This window comes from Neltuma alba, unplaced genomic scaffold (genome assembly GCF_004799145.2).
Source record: "Neltuma alba isolate B1F8T4 unplaced genomic scaffold, ASM479914v2 tig00011343_pilon, whole genome shotgun sequence".
NCBI lineage: Eukaryota > Viridiplantae > Streptophyta > Magnoliopsida > Fabales > Fabaceae > Neltuma > Neltuma alba.
In genome coordinates this window covers 150,196-164,090 of record NW_021636044.1, presented here as the reverse complement: position 1 = coordinate 164,090, position 13,895 = coordinate 150,196, and the positions used below count along the sequence as shown (strand labels likewise).

Below are 13,895 nucleotides of genomic sequence, written 5' to 3'. Positions count from 1 at the left end.
ATTGATGCCATGTCTAACTGGTACCTTATAGTATTGGGTCATCATATCCACATAAAACACAACACTGTTATGCTTTATGATACTTGAGGTGTATCAGCATAGAACATCATGCAGATTTTCCCCATATTTGTAGTCATGAGCGTCCCTTTTTGCCACTTTCTTGATCAATTCTTTGTCAGTTTTTCTATTCACCTCTTCATTGATGGCTTTGATGGGCAAGGGCTCCCCCTCATTTCCTTCTACATCCTTGGGGATTTTAGAGCCTTCAGTAGACAGAGCTTTTTCCTTTTTGTTGGTACTCCATGCTTCTCCACTTTTTGTATTGTCGGTTTCGTTATCAGATAATGGAAATAAGAGAGGAAAGTCTCAGAGTCATGACTGGCCATGACATACTTATAACTCATTAATTACATTGAATTTTCAATGAGGAGATTGTTTTTGGGAGAAAAATAAGAAGAAAAAACCCAAAAATGGTCAAGAAACATGACAAATGGGTCTAAGAGTATTTACATAACAGAAAATGTAACTAATTTACAAAAGTATAAATTATGTAATAGAATATCTACGTTACACTTGACACCCCCCGCAAGCTTGAGCATGGATATTTTTCATGCCAAGCTTGGAAATGAGCTCATGGAAGCGTGTAGGATGATTTTTGCTTGTAGTTTTTCCTAGACTAGATGACAATCAAGTTCAATGTGCTTTGTTCGCTCATGAAAGGTAGGGTTCGCTTCAATTTGAAGAGCAAACTGGTTGTCATAGTGTAAAAAGGCAGCAGCTAAATGAGCAACATTAAAATCATTCAGAAGACAAAGTAACCATTGAATTTCACATGTGGTGGAGGCCAAAGCACGGTATTCTGCTTCAGAGGAGGAATGAGATATTGTGGTCTGCTTCTTGGCTTTCCAGAAGATAAGAGATGAGCCAAGAAATACGGCAAAACCAGTGATTGATCGTCTAGAATCCAAGCAACTTGCCCAATCAGAATCACTAAAGCCTTTGAGTTTTAAATCAAAGATTGAAGAAAGGAATAAGCTTGCACTAGGAGAAGCCTTGATATAACAGAGTACTCTGTGTGCAGTTTGAAGGTGAGTCTCTTGGATCAGACATGTATTGGTTGAGCTATTGGGTGACAAAACTGAGGTCTGGACATGTTGTTGTAAGGTACTGCAAGCGCCTAATGAGTTTCCTGTATAGTTGAGGATTTTCTAATGGCACTCCCTTCTCTTTGGATAACTTGAGGGGGTGTTTGGCAATTTGAGTAAAAGCACTTCTGAGCCCCAAACCATGGTTTGGGTGAAATGATTGCCAAACACCCTAGTTTTTTTCAAAACCATGGTTTCAGGAAAAACCTTGGTTTTGCAAAGCCAAACCATGGTTTTACGGTAAGCCATAATTTTTCGCTTCTGAGGATAAAAAATAGTCGTTGCAATAATAATGAGTGCTATCAGAGGCTCCTAATGGTAAAGGAAGACATTTTTTACTTGTCCTGTTCTCCCATTCAGCTTGCATCCGTCGTCGCCCCTTCTGAAATTCAATCGAGCATTTGTGCCACTAGTGAGTTGTGTTGCCCCTTCTGAAATTTGACCAAACTTGTTGCCACCAGTGAGTTGCCGTCATCCCTTCTGAAATTCGACCGAAGTTATTGCCACCGGTGAGTTGCCGTCACCCCTTCTGAAACTTGAGTCGACTTGTTACCACCGGTGAGGTCATTGAGGTTGTGAATTTCGGCACTGGTGAGGAGTTGGCTTACCAAAACAAGATCGCGCATTGGGTTGCCCGATCCATCCATCTATTTCCTTCTTCTTTGGTGTTCAGTTCGTCCGGTCGTCGTTTGCTGAGGTCGTCATGTCTGGTTCCATCACTCAGATCCAGCGTTTCAGGTAAGCTCTCTCCTCTTCTTCGGTGGTCACTTGCTTAGTTGACGCCGATTGAGTTGGTTTTTGTTGGTTTGATTTTGTTTCATGGTAATCGTGTGTGTGTATACGAGTATAGGAAAAATCTTGGTTGTGACTAGTTCTGGCTTCGTGTGTGTGTGTATGAGAGACAGAGCATTGGTGTGTGTTGATCAAATTCAGATTTTGGAGACAGAGCATTGGTTTTTGGTTGTGGATGCTTGTGCTGCTGAAATTGTTCTTATTTTTTTATCTTATTTTCCTTTTGGTGGATTTTATTTTGGAGACAGAACACTTGAATTTTTCTCTTTTGTGCTTGATGGTTGCTTTTCAGTGTTTTAGTGGTTAACTAAAATATGTTTGGGATTTTGATTGTTGGTTGTAGTCAAATTTGGTCAATTAACCAAAAAGAATTCCCCTTAATGTTGGAAAAAAATATTATTAATTTGGGATTTCGATTATTAATGAGACCTGGTTTTGGTGAAAAAAAGAAAGTCATTATTTGTGGTTTATTGGAGACAGAGGATCTGTTATTTTGACCTGAATGTTGTACTTCAATTAACTTGACATGAATGGTATAGAACATGTGGCTATACTTGTTAAATATCGTACCTGCTATATCATATCTTTGAACTGAATGGCATGCTTTTTGGGTTGAACTTGTGATGACTGAAGTGTTGTAATTGGTCTATAGCATAATGAGTAAACAAAATGGAAAAGCTTCGTGGGATGTAAGAACTACAAAGGTCTTTATTGGCCTGTGCATTGAAGAGGTTGAAAAAGGGGGAAGAAAAGGAACTAGCTTGACAAAGCCTGCTTGGGCAAGTCTTGGGGACAGCTTCACTGCAAAGACTAGGAGAGTCTATACGAAAATCCAATTTAAGAACAAACTTGACTCTCTGCGAAAAGAGTGGCAGCTATGGGATAAGCTGCTCCGTGAGACAGGTTTGGGGTGGGATGCCATAAGGAATACTGTTATGCCCATGATGATTGGTGGGAGAAGAAAATAGTGGTAACTATTTAACTTTATTTGAGCTTGCATTTTCTTCGATGTTAAAATTTTTTGTATAATGTATAATATTTTTGGTGTTGAATGTGCAAGAAGTTCTAGGCAACAAGAAATTTAGAGAAAGAGGGCTTCAATTTTGGGCTAAATTGACTCAACTCTTTGGGTCTGTAGCTACAACTGGACCACAGTCATGGGCACCTTCTTCCACGACACTTCCAAGCAAAGGAGTTCCTGAAGATGATATGGAAGAAGGGTCTGGAGATAGTGATGAAATTTTGGGGGCACCAACTAGCATAAGCGGGGAGTTTAATTCGGTCACATTCATGACAACAGTGGAGGAAGTGAGGCAACATTGGAATAAGACAGGAAACCATTCATGGGGGTAGAAGCACAAGTGGCGATCGTCCTAGTAGCTTATTAGGGGTTAGAAAAAATGGTGAATCCATGAAGAAGAAACCCACTACCACTATGAAAATAGCGGATGCACTAAGTAGGATAGCTTAAGCAAATGAAATTGATTCTCAGCATGAACATGAAGAGATTTCAGAAGCACATGCTAGGAAGCTAGAAGAAGAAGCACATGCTTATGAGACGTCAATTACGGGAGTCATGGAGCACCTTAATGAAGTTGATGAAGTTGTTGATGATCCTGATATGTTTGGCCAGTGCACAACACTCCTTATGGACAAGCCAGGTGCAAGGGAGATGTATGTGGCTCTGAAGAACAAGAGGGAAAAACTCCTAATCTTCTTGAAGCATGCAACTAAGGATTGAGACTTCATTTGTATTGCTTATCATAGTATTTGACTACTTTTTGTGTTGCCTAGAAGATGACTGTGATAATTTGCATATATTTTTGGGAATGATGTAACCAGTACTATCGTATTATGTGACTACTAAATTTCTGTAAGAATTAAACAACTTATTTCCTTGTTAAATTTTAGTAATTTCATATCAGGGTTTCTGAATTTTATGTCTATGTGTATAGGACAAGACAAAAAATGGCTGATGAAATTAAAATTGCGGAAAAGTATCGTAAACGACAGAACAAACGGGTTAATCAAGTTGCAATAGCGGTTGGTGGATACACTTCTCTTCATTTATGTAAAGAGCCCCAGCATACTAATATTTATATCGGCAAAGCATGGGTAAGGGACGTTTTATAAGGCCATTCCACACGTTGTTGTAACATGTTTAGGATGGAAAGGGAAGTGTTCTTCAGTCTTTGCACAGAATTGCAACAACACAGTCTAAGGGAAACTAGAAATGTTGGGATACATGAAATGGTTGCAATGTTTTTAAATACCATTGGCCATGCGCTTAGTAGTAGGATGCAGCAAGAAAGATTTCAACATTCAGGGGAGACAATTAGTAGACATTTCCATAATGTCTTACTGGCATGCTGTAGACTTGCTATGTCCAATATCAAACCAAAAGATCCAACATTTCAGTATTTGCATACAAAAATACAGCCCAATGGTCGATACTGGCCCTTTTTCAAACATGCTATTGGAGCAATTGATGGAACACATATTTCATGCATTGTTAATGCAACTGAGCAAACAAAATTTATTAACTGAAAAAGAAGAGTGACACAAAATGTAATGGCTGTTTGCAATTAGGACATGTGCTTCACTTTTGTATTGGCCGGATGGGAAGGTAGTGCGCATGATGCTCGTATATTTAACCATGCCCTCACAGCTCCTTCCATGAACTTTCCCCATCCGCCTCAAGGTATAATTTAAATTGCTACAATTTATTTATTCTTAACTATTAGAAAACAAAGTTTATTGACACCAATCATATATTTCATGTAGGCAAATATTATTTGGTGGATGCTGGCTATTTGACACCCATGGGATACCTTGGTCCCTACAGACATGAACACTACCATCTCTCTGATTTTCAAAGGTCATCTACACTTGAAAATGAGAATAAGGCATTCAATTATATTTGCACTCAAGTCTATAGAGCACTATTGAAAGAACTTTTGGAGTTTTGAAGGGTAAGTTTGCAATTTTAGGAAACATACTGAGCTATGACTTTCCAACATAGGTTCAAATTGTTTGTGCAACGATGGTCATACATAACTTCATTAGATCAACATCCATTTTTGATCCTGGTTTCATTCAGTTTGAACAAGAAGGTTCTTATGCAGAAGAAAATAATGATGATGATGATGGAGTTGGATCTTCACATATACCTTCATCAATAGAATCTTCATCTCACATGATTCGGCTTTGTGACCCCATAAGAGATCAAATTGTTCACTATATACAAGAATAGTCATATCCTTTTTATTTTCTTTTTTCTTTTCAGATAATTAATGTGTTGTTAAAAAAAACTACTTAGACAAATATATTTCGTTGTAACCTCTATTATTAAGACAACTAATATGAAATTTTTTTATGTGGTTATTTAATTTTGTGAAAAAAAAAATTATGGGATTTCATCTTTAAAATCTTTAAGAAATAATGATATATTTATTTGTTGGCAAAATAAATCATTTTCCTAAAAACATATTTAATTATTTATTAATATATATACACATTAATTTTTTTATTATTTATATTATTTATGTCTTATTTATTATGTTGCCAAAATATATATAATTTACAAATTTATTACTTCAAATAAACATATATTATGAAATATATCTTATATGTAATTATCATTTAAACTTATGTCCTTTTTAGTAATTTTCACATATCAAAAAGCACTTCTGACAACAACTATCCAAACATTCTCACTTTATCATAATCACTTTTTCAAAAAATTTATTTTTTCAAAATCTATTCTCTCTAGAATCTATTCTCCAGAAGCTGCTCTCCAAACTATGGTTTGGCCTCATCCAAACACCCCCTAAGATGAGGATCCATAGGTGTAAAAGCAGGTTTGGAAGCCAAATAGCCTGTGTCTTGGAGGAGTTCCAGGGCGAACTTTCTTTAAGAAAGAAAAATACCCTCTTTGGAACGTGCTAGCTCAAGACTGAGGAAATACTGAAGTTCTCCAAGGTCTTTAATAGTGAAAGTCTGATCTAGCTTCAACTTAATAGAGTTAATTTCATTCATATCATTGCTAACTAAGATAAGATCATCAACATATATGAGAGTTACTGTAAAAGAAGAATTAGCAGCAGTCTTGTAAGATAGGGAATGATCAGAGGAAGATTGATGATATCCACAAGAGAATGGGGCAAAAGAAAGTTTGGAGTACCACTGCCTAATTGCTTGCTTAAGACCATACAGTGATTTTTTTTTTTTAATTTGCAAATGATGTCAAATTTGGGGGCCAAAAAACCTTATGGAAGATCCATGTACACTTCCTCATGTAGATCACCATAGAGGAAAGCATTATTAACATCAAGTTGGTGAAGAAACCAATTCTTAGCAGCAACAATGGACAGTAGCATTCTCAAAGTAGTCATCCTTGCTACTAGGAAAAAAGTATCAAAATAATCTAGACCTTCCGTTTGTGTATAGCCTTTTGCTAAAGGTGAGCCTTATATCTTTCTATATCACCATTGGCTTTATATTTAGTTTTCAAAACCCATTTACATCCAATTGATTTGTTGCTGGGTGTTAGAAATGTAAGAACCCAAGTTTGGTTCTGTTGAAGTGCTTTATTTTCTGCATTCATTGCATCTCGCCACTAACAAAATGTTACTGCTTGGTGATAGGTTTTTGGATCAAGTGTGGTGGAGACAACTAAGACAAACCGTTTATAAGCAGGAGCAAGACAGGAATAGGATAAAATAGAAGATAAAGGATATTGAATGGTTGTATTTCCTAATGATTAAGTAGTAGTAGAAATAAGGGTACAATGGTAATCATACAGATGTGTAGGTGGGTGATGAGGACGAGTGGAATGGTGAAGAGGATGTGAAACAGGAGGTGGAAGAGAGGAAAGATCTTGAGGGAAAGTTGGAGAAAAGGTGGATGAAGAGGAAGAAGGGGAAGATAAAGGAGGCTGCGAAAGTGGTTCAGAGGAAGAGAAACTAGTAGCAGGTGGGGAAGAAGGCATAGAATAAAATATAGACGAATCATCATATAGGGAAGATGAGGGAGGTTGAACAGAAGGTAATATAGGTAGAGAAAGGGAAGATGAGGTGGAATCAGTTTTAAAAGGAAACACAAGCTCATGAAAAACAACATCTCTGAATTGGAAAATTTGATTAGTATGTAAATCAAGTAAGATAAAAGCCTTGGAAGTGGATGGAAAACCAAGAAAGGCACACTTCTTTGCTCTAGGGTCAAATTTTAAATGATTATGGGGTAGGGTGGAAGCAAAACAAAGAGAACCAAAGACTTTGAGGTGAGAGTAAGAAGGTGGTGTATGAAAGAGTTTGTCAAAAGGTGTGAGGTTTTGGAGGATAGGGGAAGGTAATCTATTAATGAGGTAAGTGGCATGTGAGACAGCAAAAGACTAGTAAGACAGGGGAATATTAGATTGAAAAACTAAGGCTCTAGCAACATTTAAGATGTGTTGGTGTTTTTTTTCAACAATGCCATTTTGCTGGGGTGTGTTAACACAGGAGGTTTGATGAATAACACCTTTTGATTGATAAAAGTTAGTCATACAAAATTCAACACCATTATCAGAATGGATAAGGAGGTGGAAAATTGATTTTGAACTAGAGCAAAGAAGCTAATGAGATGAGTATGAGTCTCAAACTTAGTTTTTGTTAAAAATAACCATATATACTGGGAGAAATCATCAATAATGGTAAGAAAGAATTTATAACCTTAAGTCAAAGGAGTAGAAAAAGGGCCCTAAATATCAACATGAACCAAATAAAAAATTTTATTAGTAGAGCTTGTGGCTACAGGAAAGGAGAGACGTTTTTGCTTTGGAAAATAACAAGTATCACAGACAAGGGGATGGGGAATACAAGAAATATCATTGTACTGTTTGTGCAATATAGAAAGAGTAGAATGAGAAAGATGTCCCAAACGCAAATGCCAGAGAGTATTACCTGAGGTGGAAGAAGTAGTGGTCGTAGAAATTTGAGAGTGAGTAGGAGAGGGAGACACATCTGCATGAAGTAAGTATAGCCCTTCAAAATGTTTAGCTTAACCAATCATCAAAAAAGGATTGAGTAAGAGTATCAGGCACCAAGAGGATGAAAAGAGGAAAAAACAGTTAATGGTAACAGTCAATTAGAAACAAAGAGTATATTAAAGGAAAAATTAAGAAGAAAAAGAACATTGTGTAAGACCAGAGAAGAAGATATTGAAACAGTGCCAAAAATGGTAGAAGTGGCATAGGAACCAATCAGTAAACTAACTTGAACGGGAGGAATGGAACTATAAGAAGCAAACAATTCTAATGAACAACAAACATAATTAGTTGCACCTGAATCAATGATCCAATTAACTATAGATGTAGATGAAAAGGAATTACATTTACTTGTGGTTGGAGGAGAAGAGGAAGTAGAAAGATGGTTGACAAAAGGAGTCTAAGGTGGAGCAAGCAGAGCAAGAAGTCGCTGGTATTGTTCTAAAGATAATTGAGGTAGAACAAAAGCAATAGAAGGATTAGGGAGCAGGGGAGGCTTAGCAGTATGAATGTCTTAAACTTACTAGAATCTTGAGATGAAAGATTATTCACCACAGCAAGAGAACCAGATCGAAACTTGAAGCTCAGAGGAAAACCATGTTTCCTATAGCACGTCTCTTTTGTATGTCTTGGTTTCCCACAGTAGGAGCATTACTTTGAAGAACCACCAGTAGGATTAATTAGAGGTCCGTGTGGAGATTTCGCTAGCAAAATCTTGGAATCAGCAGGAATCGATATAGAGGGATGAATTTCTCTTTCTTGCCGAAGAACTGAAAAGAATACTTAATTGATGGGGGGAAGGGGATCGAGAAGCATAATCTATGATTTAACGCTACCATATTGCTCATTGAGTCCCTTCAACAATCGGATTACACAATCCTGGTCCTGGTGAGTTTTAGCACTATTACCCAATCTACAAGTGCAAGATTCAATTAGCCAAATGTTAGATAGTTCATCCCAGAGAGTCTTTAGGCGAGTATAGTACTCACTTACAATAAGGTTGCCTCGTTTGAGATTGAAAATTTCTTCCTGAAGCTCTCCAATTCAGAAAATATCAGATTGAGAGTATCTAGACTTCAAATCGTTCCAGATCTGGGCAGCTGTATCAAACCAAAGAATGCTCCTAGCGATCGTGGGAGAAAGGGACTCTGTTAGCCACCCTTGAACAAGGTTGTTGCATTGTTCCCATGTCGGAAATGATTTATCAGAGGTCGTGACGTGGGATGAGGAATCAATCCATCAATGAATTTCAATTTGTTCTTTGATAGTAAAGCCATTTCCATGGCACGGGCCCATCCGTGATAATTCGAGCCATCAAGTGGGGGAGAGACGAGAACTAGAGCTGGATTTTCATTTGGGTGAATATAGAAGGGGCTCGACTGGTCAGTGGAAGAATCAAATTCGGAAGCCATGAAAGAGCTTGAAGAGAAGGATGGAAAAGTCAACAAGCAAAGAACTCGAGGAAAAGAAGAAAGAGAAAAGGTATAATCAAAAGAGACAAAAAGGGCTTGGTACTGGCCTAGGATACCATGAGACTAGACTTTGGAAAAACTAACTTGCATTTATTATTGATAAAAAGGATATATATACAGATGGGTCTAAGAGTATTTACATAACAGAAAATGTAACCAATTTACAACGGTATAAATTATGTAACAGAATATCTATGTTAAACTTGACAATCTCCACAAGCCCAAGATGTAGAAGAGAAAATCATTTGTAAGGAATGTGTTGGAATTTCTTGCTTTGAAACAAGAAGAGTCCAAATATCACACATGTATATAATACCTAACATGTCACCTAGCAGTCAAAATTCTGACCCACAAAAAAAAAGAAGCCAAAAGCTAATGGATTCCATCATCAATCCTGTACGTGTTTCTGCTTCTTCCTTTTCATAAAACCTTTTAATTCATTTGCAAAGCTTTGATTTGTTCTTTTATTAAAGAGAATGGAAGTAATATACCAGCAAAAGCTACAAGAGCTGATAGCTCTAATTATCTGCAGAAGAACGTGGTGAAGTTTCTTGCATCAGGTCTGATAACATATGAGACTTTGGCAAGCTTTAATTTTCTTTTTTAATTCCTCAAAAATCAATACTTACAATGAATTATATAAATTATTTAAAATTTGACCTTCTGGCGTAAACAAATTGAATATACTTTGTTTGCCACAGCAGTATTAGCAATCAAACCATAAAAGAAAGGAAAAGCTTCAGGAATGAATAAACTATGTGTAGAGTACAGTTATATTTGCTCCTCATATTCTTCAATTATAATTTATGTTCAATGAATTGGTTGGGTTGACATTTACATTTCAATGATAGCCAAACATTCATCAGAAATAAGGGTGTAAACCTATATATGTGTGTGTGTGTGTGTGTGTGTTTTGGCAGGTGGCTTTGAGGGTGAAGTAGATAGATGCAGCTAAAGGCTCAAGCTCAATTATGATGTTATTGGGAAACCATTGGGGCTTTCCTAAAGAGCTCACTATGGCCTGCATACACGTGTATGAGTTGCACGATGAATATATATGTTTCGGGGAAGTAAGTACAATCTGGGATTATTAATTCGATGACGAGAATATAAAATTTTGTTGGCATATCTATAGGCAATAAGCAATTTAACGGAGAGAATTTGTGTGGGATAGCAGTGTTAGTAAACCAGGAAAGAATGTGCCAAAGTGTTGTGGGTGTGAATAAACTCTCTGTAGAGTGTACTCGTCTGATGCTATTTATCAGACAGAGGAAGAATTTTTTTTGTTTTTTCCATATCCACTTTATTAAATTTTTAATACCAACGTATTATTTTAATCTTCATTTATTATTATTCATACTGTTATTTTCTTGAGAAGCATATATATTAAATAAGAATAAAAGTAAAAGTGTTAATCTAATATTTGGTTCTTATAGTTTGCTCTCATGATTTTGATCCCTATAGTTTCAAACTGTAGGCATTGACCCTTCAAGTTTTAATTTATTGCATTTACAATGTTAGTCCTTGCAATTTAAGAAGGACCTACGCCTGAAGTTAACAGTGTTTAAATTTGCTGATATGTTACTAATACCGTTACTGATATGGCATGCTGATTGGATATGAGATTTTAATTAGGAAAAAAGGACATCATCTGATTCCATGAAATAGGCTGACTGGACTGGACTACGATGATGATACAGTAGGAACTGGTGGCACATTGCTAAGTACATCTTCGCATATTAAGGCTTTATTCAAATGTCAATTTGTTTGGATCTTATATAATTGACGGCCATGATTTCATTTTGCTTGCCCTGTGAATTAACATGCGCATCAGAAAACCCTTTTGGTGGGAAATTTCAAATGGTTACATGTCATTCTTAAGAGTAAGAAAGGAAGAAAAGAATCTAAGATAAATGAGTTTGCAAGCAATAATTGTGAGCTTGAATTATAAATGGCTGAATTTGTGTTGCAAACTGCTGATTTTGTTTTAATAACTAGCCGAATTGGAATTATAATTTTTTTATAAATCTTATGGGTGAATGAACATAGAGTATTTTTTAACTAAAAGAATTTCTATTTATTGTAAATTTGTTTGGAGTCTGATTAAAAGAATTTAACTACGCTATGCTTTTTTTTTTTCCAAATGAATATTCATTTTTTATTAATAAAAGTAATTAAAATAATTTTCATTTTTAATGTGATTATATTAATGGATTATCAATGTTATTCATATTTTTCAATCTAAAATATTTACTATATCATTGAAAAACATATTCTTTTAATCATGTCTTGTCTAACCTCAAATGGACCTACGGCTTAGCCGGTTCAGTAATTGATCCAATTCAAAGTACATTATTATTTTAAAAAAATGAAAAAGCAACATTTTTTTTGACAAATAATATGATTTTTTTTAAGACCAGATTGGCATAAAACTCTTGATTGCATTAAATCTATATGCATGTGCAAAACACGTGCACAATCGCACAGATCGCATAAACCACACCCTTCAAAGTTCAAACCCTAGTTGATCCTGCTCAAAGAAAAACCTAGCCAGGTCTCCTAACTCCATAAATACCATTTTAGCTATAGAAGTCACAGAAATGGCCGTCAAACTCTATTAGAAGCATAATCTTTATCTTCGGTTGTTGTGACCGATTTTGACATGTTATCCATAAAAGTTTTAGATCAAGAAGAAGACGGGACAGAGCTCTGGAAAACGGACGTACAGCTTTGATAAATCAGATCAATGGAATACCAAATCCAGGTATTTATAAAATTTATTGTATTTCATATATAATCCTGTAGATCTTGCATATATGATATCATTGGTGTTCTTGTATGCTAAAAAATTACATTGCGAATCAACGAATAATTTTGGGGAAAAAATTAAATCAACAATTGCCTAGTTATACTGACATTAATTAGGGATTTTGTGTCCAAAATATTAGAGGTTTAGGTTTAAGATTTAGGATTGTACTTTAAAGTGATAAATCTGTTCAAGCTTTATTTAATTTTACGGATCTTACCTTGCACATTTCATTCTATAGAAGTTTTTTTTTTTTTTTTTTTAATCCCCCTACACGTATTAAAAGAACTTAGGCGATTTATGTTGAAAGATTAATTTTCTTGCCCGTCAATGGGCACAATAGGAGGTCCAGGTGAATGATTGGATGGTTGAAAGCTTCAAAGAAATGAAACTTGATGAATAAGTAATATTGTTAGCCATAATTTACAAAGGAAATCATATAGGGGCAAACAAAACCCCAACAAAACCCCCTGTACTCCTCTTGAATCTTCCAATACATAAGCAGTGAACATTTTATTTGCTTATTTATCACGGCAAAGGATGTTCAAATAATAAGCATTATCTAACTCAGTACATATCCTAGACTCTATATATGGGTAAGCTTAGGAAAAACGTGGTTGTTGGGCAATCTGCTGAAATAAAGTTATTTCATTGATATGAGAAATCACTTTTACAGAACTTAGATTTTGACCAATAATTTACATTATGTGATGTCCCACTAGATTTTGTGATCGATAGGCTTTTTGTCCTTCATGAAGAGATACTCTGAAATTTGTATTGCTTCACATTCTGAAACGGCTTGTTCTCCCAGGACTCCACCTACAACAAACAGAAGCATTATAAGTTGAAGAAATGCAGACGCGGGAAGTGCTAGAGTTTGCAGATCGGAGGTTCTTGATGTGTTTCATAGCATCATTATTTCAAGGGAATCGTCCAGCGACACAAGAGTATTCCCGCAACAACTTGCGGTCGCATGAAGACAAAGGATGATAACATTTGAAAGCTTCTGTGCGATGTGTGAGGAAGTGGTGGTTCCCCCTATGAGAAGATATCTGCTCTTCGAGTTGTGTCTGATCTCTTCATCATACTCCTACCTACGTAATCTTCAGAGACATAGTAGATGACTGATATCAGCAACGACAGGAGAAAGAAGGTGTAAAACTACATTAATCAGATGGAGAAAAGTACAGTGATGTGCACCCAATTATAACCCTCAATGTAAAGGTAAAAACCACGGATCGTCCTAGTCAATGAAAATCACAGCTCCATTATGATCAAAACAGGATGCAAGAGAGGCTCAATCAGATGCACAAGTAAGTACAAATTACTAGCCAAACAACTTAAGCTACTAGCTTACAATAGAGAATGAAGAGGCTGAAGAATACTCAAAGGCTATATGACAAACTTAATATCTCTTAACCCAGGTATTGAATCGATGATCCCACTATTGAAAATGATACGCTGAATGTTACAAACTTGCCGTCCACATTTCAGTCCGAACTAACGGTTAATGAATTCCTAAACACCTATTTACCAAGACTGCCTTATGAATATGCGAAAATGACTTTCTCTCTTCTTCTCTCTTCAAATGCCCGCTCTTCTCCCTCCAATGAGACCTCTCACCCTTAGCCCTAATCTGCTCCTTTTCCACTTTA

At 36.1% G+C, this 13,895-nt stretch overlaps 1 protein-coding gene and 1 long non-coding RNA gene across 2 annotated transcripts; both read left to right on the top strand.

Moving 5' to 3' along the window:
* The first annotated feature begins 1,848 nt into the window (after positions 1-1,848).
* Positions 1,849-3,678, top strand: LOC114712301 (uncharacterized). The gene is made up of 4 exons (XM_028896817.1): positions 1,849-1,883; positions 2,590-2,840; positions 3,076-3,218; positions 3,430-3,678. The coding sequence occupies exons 1-4, from the start codon at positions 1,849-1,851 to the stop codon at positions 3,676-3,678; spliced, it is 678 nt and encodes a 225-aa protein (XP_028752650.1).
* An 8,374-nt stretch (positions 3,679-12,052) lies between these two features.
* On the top strand, positions 12,053-13,515 carry LOC114712295 (uncharacterized). The gene is made up of 2 exons (XR_003737224.1): positions 12,053-12,198; positions 13,052-13,515. It is a non-coding gene; the product is annotated as an uncharacterized LOC114712295 (long non-coding RNA).
* Positions 13,516-13,895: the final 380 nt, after the last annotated feature.